This window comes from Bos taurus, chromosome 15 (assembly GCF_002263795.3).
Source record: "Bos taurus isolate L1 Dominette 01449 registration number 42190680 breed Hereford chromosome 15, ARS-UCD2.0, whole genome shotgun sequence".
Classification (NCBI taxonomy): domain Eukaryota; kingdom Metazoa; phylum Chordata; class Mammalia; order Artiodactyla; family Bovidae; genus Bos; species Bos taurus.
In genome coordinates this window covers 82,953,291-82,964,709 of record NC_037342.1, presented here as the reverse complement: position 1 = coordinate 82,964,709, position 11,419 = coordinate 82,953,291, and the positions used below count along the sequence as shown (strand labels likewise).

Below are 11,419 nucleotides of genomic sequence, written 5' to 3'. Positions count from 1 at the left end.
ATGTTGCACGTAAAAACCTATGCTTTACCCCTTCTCTGTACTAAGCCCGATTACATCATCCGATCTCAACACAAATCTCTAGGGTACCATTAACCTTCCTTCGACAGATAAGGAAACAAGTTCAAAAGAGTAGGTTGCCTAAGGTTTCACCGCTTTTACGCAGCAGGGCTGGAAGCCGACTCCCTTCAGATCCTTGGCCCTGATCACAGCCGTCCCACGGATGGGGGTCGCGGGCGGGGGGGATTAATAATTACAGACAGCTGGGGGTGCCGAGGCGCTGAACATCCGCTAGACCAGATCAGCTCACGGTCAGGCGGTCGCCCACGGGAGCTGCTCTCTCGGGGGCGAGGGCAGCGGGCTCAGCGCCCCGCAAGGGGAGAGAGACCAGGGGGCTCCCGGAGGAGGCGGGGCCGGGCGCAGCGCCCGGCAGCGGCGAGCAGGCGGTGCGCGCCCCGACCTTCACGGGGAGCCCCTCTGGACGCCCCCGCGGACCCCAGCTCTGGACAGACGCCGTCCAGCCGGGCGGGGCAGGGGGCGTCCAGGGAGAGCGCAGCCCGGCGACGCCTCGGCGGCAGGCGACCCGGGAGGGGGCTGCGTGCGTCCGGCTCAGGGAGAGCAGGCCTGGACCCGGGGTCGGAGGAAGCCGCCCGCTCGCCCGCCCGTCCGTGCCCGGACTCACGGCCTTCAGCTGCTCCAGCCGGTCCTTCATCCTGGCGCCGGGGCCGGGGCCCAGGTGAGCGGCCGGAAGAGGCGGCGGCCCGGCGAGAAGGAGCGTCCGCGGCCCCGCGAGGCCCGCCCGCGCTCCCGACGCGGCTCCGGGGGCGCGGCTCCGACCGGCGGCCCGCCCTCACCTGGGCCGCGCCCCGCCCTTAAAGGGACCGCGCCGGGGCCGAGGGGCGGTCCCGCCTGCGTGCAGGCGCTCAGTCGCATCCGACTCTCTGCGACCCCGTGGACTGCAGCACGCCAGGCCTCCCTGTCCATCACCAACTCCCAGAGCTTGTTCAAACTCATGTCCATTAAGTCGGTGATGCCATCCAGCCATCTCAACCTCTGTTGGCCGCTTCGCCTCCCGGCTTCAATCCTTCACAGCATCAGGGTCTTTTCCAATGAGTCAGCTCTTCGCGTCAGGTGGCCAAAGTACTGGAATTTCAGCTTCAACATCAGTCCTTCCAATGAATATTCAAGACTGATTTCCTTTAGGATGGACTGGTTGGATCTCCTTGCAGCCCAAGGGACTCTCAAGATCCTTCTCCAACACCACAGTTCAAAAGCATCAGTCCTTCAGTGCTCAGCTTTCTTTATAGTCCAACTCTCACATCCATACATGACCACTGGAAAAACCATAGCCTTGACTAGATGGACCTTTGTTGGCAAAGTAATGTCTCTGCTTTGTGATATACTGTCTAGGTTGGTCATAACTTTCCTTCCAAGGAGTAAGCGTCTTTTAATTTCATGGCTGCAGTCACCATCTGCAGTGATTTTGGAGCCCCAAAAATAAAGTCTGACACTATTTCCACTGTTTCCCCATCTATTTGCCATAAAGTGATGGGACCAGATGCCATGATCTTAGTTTTCTGAATGTTGAGTTTTAAGCCAACTTTTTCATTCTCCTCTTTCACTTTCATCAACAGGCTTTTTAGTTCTTCACTTTCTGCCATAGGGTGGTGTCATCTGCATATCTGAGGTTATTGATATTTCTCCTGGCAACCTTGATTCCAGCTTGTGCTTCATCCAGCCTGGCGTTTCTCATAATGTACTCTGCATAGAAGTTAAATAAGCAGGGTGACAATATACAGCCTTGACGTACTCCTTTCCCAATTTTTTTCATGTCCAGTTCTAACTGTTGCTTCCTGACCTGCACACAGATTTCTCAAGAGACAGGTCAGGTGGTCTGGTATTCCCATCTCTTTCAGAATTTTCCACAGTTTGTTGTGATCCACACAGTGAAAGTCTTTGGCGTCGTCAATAAAGCAGAAGTAGGTGTTTTTCTGGAACTCTCTTGCTTTCTCAATGATCCAACGGATGTTGGCAATTTGATCTCTGGTTCCTCTGCCTTTTCTAAATCCAGCTTGAACATCTGGAAGTTCACCGTTCACGTACTGTTGAAGCCTGGCTCAGAGAATTTTGAGCATTACTTTGCTAGCGTGTGAAACTGAAAGGAAAGTGAAGTCGCTCAGTCGTGTCTGACTCTTTGCGACCCCATGGATTGCAGCCTAAGAGGCTCCTCTGTCCATGGGATTTTCCAGGTGAGAATACTGGAGTGGGTTGCCATTTCCTTCTCCAGGAGATCTTCCCAACCCGGGGATCAAACCCTGGTCTCCCGCATTGTAGGCAGTCGCTTTACCGTCTGAGCCACCAGGGAAGTGCAATTGTGTGGTAGTTTGAGCATTCTTTGGCATTGCCTTTCTTTGGGATTGGAATGAAAACTGACGTTTTCCAGTCCTGTGGCCACTGCTGGGTTTTCCAAGTTTGCTGGCATATTGAGTGCAGCACTTTCACAGCATCATCTTTTAGGATTTGAAATAGTTTAACTGGAATTCCATCACATCCACTAGCTTTGTTCGTATCAGCGGAGAAATAACTCCAGAAAGAATGAAAAGACGGAGCCAAAGCAAAAACAACACCCAGTTGTGAATGTGACCGATGAAGGAAGTAAATTCCGAGGCTGTAAAGACCTATATTGCATAGGAACCTGGAATGTTAGGTCCATGAATCAAGGTAAACTGGAAGTGGTCAGACAGGTGATGGCAGGAGTGAACATTGACATTTTAGGAATCAGAGAACTAAAATGGACTGGAATGGGTGAATTTAACTCAGACGACCATTATATCTACCACAGTGGGCAAGAATCCCTTAGAAGAAATGGAGTGGCCATCATAGTCCACAAAAGAGTCCAAAATGCAGTACTTGGATGCAATCTGAAAAATGACAGAATGATCTCTGTTCGTTTCCAAGGCAAACTATTCAATATCATGGTAATCCAAGCCTATGCCCCAACCAGTAACGCTGAAGAAGCTGAAGTTGAACGGTTCTACGAAGACCTACAAGACCTTCTAGAGCTAACACCCAAAAAAGATGTCCTTTTCATTATAGGGGACTGGAATGCAAAAATAGGAAATCAAGAAATATCTGCAGTAACAGGCAAATTTGCCCTTGGAGTACAGAATGAAGTAGGGCAAAGGCTAATAGAGTTTTGCCAAGAGAACCCACTGGTCATAGCAAATACCCCTCTTCCAACCAGTCACTTCAGTCGTGTCCAACTCTTTGCGACCCCATGGACTGTAGCCCACCAGGCTCCTCTGTCCTTGGCATTCTCCAGGCAAGAATACTGGTGTGGGTTGCCATGCCCTCCTCTGGGAGATCTTCCTGACACAGAGATTGAACCTGCGTCTCTTGTGTCTTCTGCATCGGCAAGCGGGTTCTTTACCACTAGCGCCAACTGGGAAGCCTCCCAATAGATGGGAGAGAGAGCTACTAATTCTGCCTGGAGGAAGGGCATTCCAAGTAAAGGAATGTGTGAGGTCCGGGAACTGCGGGTTGGAGCTGAAAGACTCTTCTTCGTGGAAATTACTGGAGGTGAGGCAGGGTGGGGTGGGCTGGGATGAAGAATTTGGATTTTATGATGTCGGCCATGGGGATCCGTCAGAGAAATGTACGCAGTTCAGTGATGCAGTCATAACACCTGCCACTCACCGTGTGGATGTCTTTGCAAAGCTACTGCTTCTCTAGGGGGTGAATCAGAGATGCTACAGCTTCCCAGTTTGCTGTGAGGCCTGTTGCCAGAGGAGGAACGGCTGACTCCTCTCCTGTGGGGCAGAGGTATAAGAGGAAGATGTTTGTACTGGAAACCTTAAGCTGTTATTTCCTATCTGATTTCCCCAGCTGGGTCAGTTCAGTTCAGTCACTCAGTCCTGTCCGACTCTTTGCGACCCCATGGACTGCAGCACGCCAGGCTTCCCTGTCCATCACCAACTCCCAGAGCTTGCTCAAACTCCTGACATCGCGTCGGTGATGCCATCCAGCCATCTCGTCCTCTGTCGCTCCCGGCTCCTCCTGCCATCAGTCTTGCCCAGCGGGTGTTCCCTTCCGAGAGCTGGGCGTATTTTCCTCCTGCCCCTCCGTCTCTCCCCCGCCCCCCCACCCCGCCACCCCCACCCCCGCGCCCCCGCACCTCCACTTTCTTTCCTCTTCCCTGTCAGTCTTCCCGGTCGGGAACAACTCAATGTCCCGCAGATAAGGAGTGGAGCTCAAAAAATGGGACCGGCGGTGGTGAGGGTCAAGTCTCAATTCAGGGAAAGAATCTGCGCTATACCCAGATTAAATGCTGTGAATATTTTCCTGGCTCTGTGGTTTCCCTTCCGTGGTTAAGACTTCCCCTTTCCATGGGGGTTGAGGCGTGCATCCCTGCTCAGGAACCTAGCGACCAAAACATGAAACAGGAACAGTATTATAACAAGTTCAGTAAAGGCTTTTAAAATTATCCATATTTTAAAAATTGGTTTTTTCCATAATCCTAGCAGAATTCGGCCTCCAGTGCGATCTCGATGCGCCTTCCGTGCTGGCGTGCTGGCCTCCAGTGGAGGCGGTCTGCGGCGGGAGGACGGTTTGCACCCTCGCCTCGCCTCGCCCCGACCCGGTCTTCGCCTCGGTCCGCGTCCCTGCAGCCGGCGATCCGGGGTCGCAGTCCTGTCTCGGGTCCGAGGAAGGCTCGTGCGCCCCCAGGTGGTCAGCAGTGGGAAAGGCGAACAGGTCAGAAATCGCGTTCCACCTTCTCTCCTTGACACACGTTTGTTAATGAGGATGGCGAAGCTCAGCGCTCTAGAACAGTCTTCTGAGGACACAGACACGTCAACAGCCCTCTACATTAGAAGTCTGAAAAGGACCTAGGAGATGATCAAGGGTAGCCATCAGCCTCTGCCTCAACGTACTGTAATTTTTCTTTTTTTTTTTTTACGATTATTCTAAACACTCCCAAACACTTTCTCTGGTTGAACAGTTCCACCTATTGCTTAAAAGTTTTTTGTTATGCAGAACAAAAAATTTCCCTCCCTATAACTTCCACCATTCTTTCTTGCTCCTTACCTTTGTCTGAATACTTAAGGAATTTTCCTGTCACCAGATGGTTTTCCACATAGGGAGCGCAGCTCTGGGGCCACGGAGCAATTGCTGACACAGGGCCAAGAGGACTGCATTCTGGACAGTTTCCACCACAAAGCAGCTGCCACCTGACATCGCACAACCTGTGTTCTTATCTGTGAGATAAGGAGTTGATTAAAACTGGTGCTTCTCAACCTTTCCTCTTTTTTTACTTTCTTTCCTTAATGTATATACTTTATTTAGGTATAGTTGACTTACAACGGTTCAGGTGCACAGCGGCGTGATTTGGTTGAACATATATTATTTTTTCAGATTATTTTCCATTACGGGTTATTATAAGATATTGACTATAGTTTCCTGTGCTATACAGTAAACCTTTGCTGTTTGTTGCGTATCTTTTTTTTTTTTTTAATTAGAAATCTAGCATTCTACTCTTACTAAGTCAAAGATCCAGAACATCACACATTCTTTATTTTTATTTGTGGATATTGTGCTTGAATGATTCTATAACACTTAGAAAATACATTTACTAGATAATCAGACATTTGATTTCTGCAAACTGATAGATACAGAGAACAGATGATTGCCAGAGTGGGTGCTGGGGAGCAAGATGGGTGAGGTGGGTCATTATAAAATGCGTGAGTCCCGGGGACACAATGTATAGCATTGCATGTAGTTAAGAATACTGTATATGTATTTAGAGTTGCTAAGAGAATAGATCTTACAAGTTCTCATCATAATAAAAATCAAATTGTAACTGTGTGAGGTGATGGATATATTGTGGCAATCATTTTGCAGAATATGAATTTATCCAGTTGTTTGATGTAAATGAACTTATTTCCAAAAAAGAAACACTAACAGGTTTTGAAAACAAATTTATAGTTACCAAAGGGGAAACATGGCAGGAACAGATAAATTAGGAATTTGGGATTAACATACACACCCTACTGTATATAAAATAGGTAACCAACAAGAATAGCGTATGGAACTCTACTCAGATTTATGTAGTAACCTACATGGGAAAAGAATCCGAAAAAGAATGAGTATTCGGATGACTGAATCCTTTGCACCTGAAATTAACACAACATTGTAAATCAACTCTACGCCAATAATTTTTTTTAAACTCACGTGGTGCCCCTTAAACTCATGCAATGTCATGTGTCAATTATATCTCAATAAAACCAGGAAACAGAAAGAAATCTGGTTTCCTATGAAAGGATATTTCTGTGAAGAAAAATAAAATGACCTTTGGTTATCCTATAAGGCCATAACAGAAATGACTATTTGATTTTCTTTAAACTTTTAACACATGAAAACCAGAATAAAGTGCCCTCTTGAGACTTCCCTGGTGGCCTGGTGGTTAATACTCCACACTCCCAATTCAGGGCACAGAATCAATCCCTGGTTTGGGGACTATGCGCTGCACAGCATGGCCAAAACAAAAAAAAAAATTATTAAAAATTTTTATTACAATTTTTTTAAAAACCTTATTAACTGCACTTGGGAGTCTAGGAAGCCATGAAGGGAAGCATCATCAGAGAGCTTATGACATTCTATTGAAAGGTCGTTATGACAGACTTCAAGCCTTTTTTAAAACTCCTATGAGGTGTGAACCCAATTTTGTTCATCTTCTATTAATATTTGCTCTTCCATGACAGGCAGAAGTCTGGATTCCAGAAGCTAGTTGTGTAAAATAAGCTGAAGAAAGGCAAGTTACGGAGGGACAAGGGACCCGGGCAAGGGGAGTGCAAAGGCTGGTGAGGAAGACTCTAACACAGCCCACGTGGACTGCAGCGTCTGCAGGTAGATGCAGAGAGCCTTGGCTTGAGACTTTGCCGACGCTCCTTCTCGCTGATGTACTTAATTTTCCTGCTCTGCCCTGGCGCTGGGTTTCCCGCCGTGTCTGGTGGGTAGCTGCTTCCCCACTAAAGAAGCAGTGCACTACTCAGTTTCACTCAGTGTGTCCGACTCTTTGAGACCCCACAGTCCATAGCCCACTAGGCTCCTCTGTCCGTGGGATCTTCCCATCAAGAATACTGGAGTGGGTTGCCGTGCCTTCCTCAAAACACTGCGTGTGGTTCATTTACTGTCTGGTTTCCCTGGTGGCTTAGGCGGTAAAGAATCCACCTGCAATGCGGGAGGCCCGGGTTCAATCCGTGGGCCGAGAAGATGGCCTGGAAAAAGGAATGGCAATCCACTCCAATATTCTAGCCTGGAGAATCCCATGGACAGAGGAGCCCCGCAGGCTAGTTCAGTTCAGTTGCTCAGTCATGTCCAACTCTTTGTGACCCCATGGACAGTAGCATGCCAGGCCTCCCTGTCCATCACCAACTCCCGGAGTTTACCCAAACCCATGTCCAATGAGTTGGTGATGTCATCCAACCATCTCATCCTCTGTCATCCCCTTCTCCTCCTGCCCTCAATCTTTCCAAGCATCAGGGTCTTTTCCAGTGAGTCAACTCTCTGCATCAGGTGGCCAAAGTATTGGAGTTTCAGTTTCAACATCAGTCCTTCCAGTGAACACCCAGGCCTGATCTCCTTTAGGATGGACTGGTTGGATCTCCTTGAAGTCCAAGGGACTCTCAAGAGTCTTCTCCAACACCACAGTTCAAAAGCATCAATTCTTCAGTGCTCAGCTTTCATTATAGCCCAACTCTCACATCCATACATGACCACTGGAAAAACCATAGCCTTGACTAGATGGACCTTTGTTGGCAAAGTAATGTCTCTGCTTTGTAATATACTGTCTAAGTTGGTCATAACTTTCCTTGCAAGGAGTAAGCGTCTTTTAATTTCGTGGCTGCAATCACCATCTGCAGTGATTTTGGAGCCTAGAAAAATAAAGTCAGCCACAGTTTCCACTGTTTCCTCATCTGTTTGCCATGAAGTGATGGGACCGGACACCATGGTCTTAGTTTTCTGAATGCTGGACTTTAAGCCAACTTTCCACTCTCCTCTTTCACTGTCGTCATGAGGCTCTCTACTCTCTGGGGCCTCAAAGAGTCGGACACGCCTGAGCGACTGACGTTCACTCACTTACTCCAACTGTGAGGCCTTCCCAGGCGGTGCAGGGGTACGCAGGAGATGCAGGCTGGGTCCCTGGGTCAGGGACGGAGGAGGAAGTGGTGAGCACTCCAGTGTTCTTGCTTGGGAAATCCCATGAACTGAGAAGCCTGGCGGGCTACAGTCCAGTTTGTGACTCGGGTCACAAACGACTGTAGTAAGATTAATTGAAGTGTTTGCATTTTGGCTATAGATGACCAATAGTTAATTTCATTTTTGCAAACAAACCAAAAAGAGGACCCTGGGGTCTGGGCCTCTGCTTCCCTCTCTCTTCCCTCTAAGCCCGTCTCTTCCCCACAGGAGGAAAGACCTGAGGCTTAGCCCGTGCTGGCCCTCAGGGCTGCTATGACTCTTGTACTGGAGGTAGCCCGGCCAGGCTGTGTCGTTTGGTCAGAGGAGACATGGGAACCAGAGAACTGAAGGGGAAGATCCTCTCTGCTCCTCCATGGCAACTCTTCCCCACAGCAGGGAGGGCGGAGAACACACTTCCTGAGTCGTGCTTTTCACCCCCTTACCCTTTGCATTAATTATCTATTGCCGCGTAACAAATTGCCCTAAAACAGAATGAAACAGCATTATCTTTACGGTTTCTGTGATTCAGGAATCCGGGTGCAGTTTAGTGGGGTGCCTCTGCCTCAAGACTGTAGTTAGGGTGTTGCCTGGGGGCTATGCCTTGCCTCAGGGCTTGTCTGGGAAAGAACCTGCTTCTGAAGTCACTCACATGGTTGCCGGCAGGATTCAGTTCATCAGGGCTGTTCCTAACCCCATGGGCCCCTTCCTAGGGCAGCTCAAGTCCATCAGACCAAGCAGGTGAGAGGGAGAGAGAGAAGCCAAAACGTGTTTAGAACCTAACCTCACTGTGACATCAGTTTAGCCGTATTCTATTGATTAAAAGTGCATCCCACCTCCCAGAGTGGTGGAAATAAAGACAAGAGTAAACAAGCAGGACCTGATTAAACTTAGAATATTTTGCACAGCAAAGGAAACTATAACGGGGTTAAAAACACAACCCTCAGAATGGGAGAAAATAATAGCAAGTGAAACAACTGACAAAGGATTGATTTCCAAAATATACAAGCAGCTCATATAAGTCAATGCCAGAAAAACAAACAACCCAATCAAAAGGTGGGGAAAAACCTAAACAGACATTTCCAAAATATACAAGCAGCTCATATAAGTCAATACCAGAAAAACCAACAACCCAATCAAAAGGTGGGGAAAAACCTAAACAGACATTTTCCCAAAGAAGACATACAGATGGCTAACAAACACATGCAAAGATGCTCAACATCGCTCATTACTAGAGAAATAAAAATCGAAACTACAATGAGATATCACCTCACACCGGTCAGAATGGCCATCATCAAAAAGCTCAGAAACAATAAATGCTGGAGACGGTGTGGAGAAAAGGGAACGCTCTTCACTGTTGGTGGGCGTGGAAACTGATACAGCCAGTACGGAAGACAGTGTGGAGATTCCTTAAAAAATTAGGAATAAAACCACCGTATGACCCAGCAGTCCCATTCCGAGGCATGGGATTATCCTGAGGAAACCAAATTGAAAAAGACACGTGTATCCCATTGTTCATTGCAGCACTATTTACAACAGCTAGAACTTGGAAGCAACCTAGATGCCCATCACAGATGAATGGATAAAGAAGCTGTGATACATATACACAGTGGAATATTACTCAGCCATCACAAGGAATGCATTTGAGTCAGTTCTGATGAAGTGGACCAATCTAGAACCTATTGTACAGAGTGAAGTGAGTCAGAAAGAGAAAGGTAAACATTGTATACTAATGCATGTATACGGAATCTAGAAGGATCGTACCAAAGAATTGAGTTGCAGGGAAGCAATGGAGAAACAGACAAAGAGAGCAGACTTATGGAAGAGGGAGGGGGAGGAGAGGGTGAGGCATGGAAAGAGCAACCTGGAAACTTACATTAGCGTGTGTAAAATAGATAGCCAATGGGCATTTGCTATATGGCTCAGGAAACTCAAACAGGGCTCTGTATCAACCTAGAGGGGTGGAATGGGGAGGGAGATGGGAGAGAGGTTCAAAAGGGAGGGGGATATGTGTATATCTATGGCTGATTCACAGGGAGGCCTGGCATGCTGCGATTCATGGGGTTGCAAAGAGTCGGACACGACTGAGCGACTGAACTGAACTGAACTGATGGCTGATTCATGTTGAGGTTTGACAGAAACAGCAAAACTCTGTAAAGCAATTATCCTTCAATTTAAAAATTAATTAATTAAAGAAAAACTCAACATTCAAAAAACTAAACAAAAAAACAGTGAATCACTCAGTTCAGCCCCCACTCCAGGTGAGGGGGATACACATGGGAATGAAGACCAGGAACCATCTTGGTAGCTGCCAGGAACACAGTTCAAATCCCAAAGGAATGCCAGCACTGTGCTATTTCACTGCCTTAGAGCTCTCGTCTCTGTATCTGAACTGGACAATGCAGCCCATTCTAGGACCGTGTCCCTCAAACATGCTTCAGTGACACACTGGGCTTCATCACAGCTCTGCCACTGTGCAGTTACCCGGTCAGCCTCCCACACCTTCCATGAGCTTCGAGAGGCCGGCCGCCTTGCGCCTCCTCATCATGGATGTGAGCCCAGCCCCGACCGTCAGGCCAGAGACATGCGGGGCCCTCAGCCTGCACGCTTGCCTAGTCGCTCCAGTCGTGTCTGACTCTTTGCGACCCTGTGGGCCACAGCCCTCCAGGCTCCTCCGTCCATGGGGTTCTCCAGGCAGGAATACTGCAGTGGGTTGCCATTTCTTTCTCCAGGGGATCTTCCCAACCCAGAGATTCTGACGCAGGGATGGAATGCGGATCTCCTGCATTGCAGGCAGATTCTTTACCATCTGAGCTACCAGGGAAGCCCAGGCACTCAGCCATTGTATACCAAATTTACTAAATGAATCTTCTGGTAATATGATTCCATTATGTCTGTCTTCGGAGAAGGCAATGGCACCCCACTCCAGTACTCCTGCCTGGAAAATCCCATGGACGGAGGAGCCTGGTAGGCTGCAGTCCATGGGGTCGCTAAGAGTCGGACACGACTGAGTGACTTCACTTTCACTTTTCACTTTCATGCACTGGAGAAGGAAATGGCAACCCACTCCAGTGTTCTTGCCTGGAGAATCACAGGGACGGGTGGGCTGCCGTCTCTGGGGTCGAACAGAGTCAGACATGACTGAAGCAACTTAGCAGCAGCAGCAGCAGCATGTCTGTCTTCTGATTGA

At 48.4% G+C, this 11,419-nt stretch overlaps 1 protein-coding gene across 11 annotated transcripts in view; it reads right to left on the bottom strand.

Moving 5' to 3' along the window:
- The window catches only part of STX3 (syntaxin 3), a 111,702-nt gene extending 107,910 nt beyond the window's left edge, over positions 1-3,792 (bottom strand). For 10 of the 11 annotated variants that reach the window (XM_059874673.1, XM_059874674.1, XM_059874675.1 and 7 more), the window contains 1 exon segment: positions 680-770. In XM_059874673.1, coding sequence (XP_059730656.1) covers positions 680-709 — 30 coding nt within the window. In that variant the 5' untranslated portion in view covers positions 710-770. 11 annotated transcript variants of the gene reach the window in all.
- Positions 3,793-11,419: the final 7,627 nt, after the last annotated feature.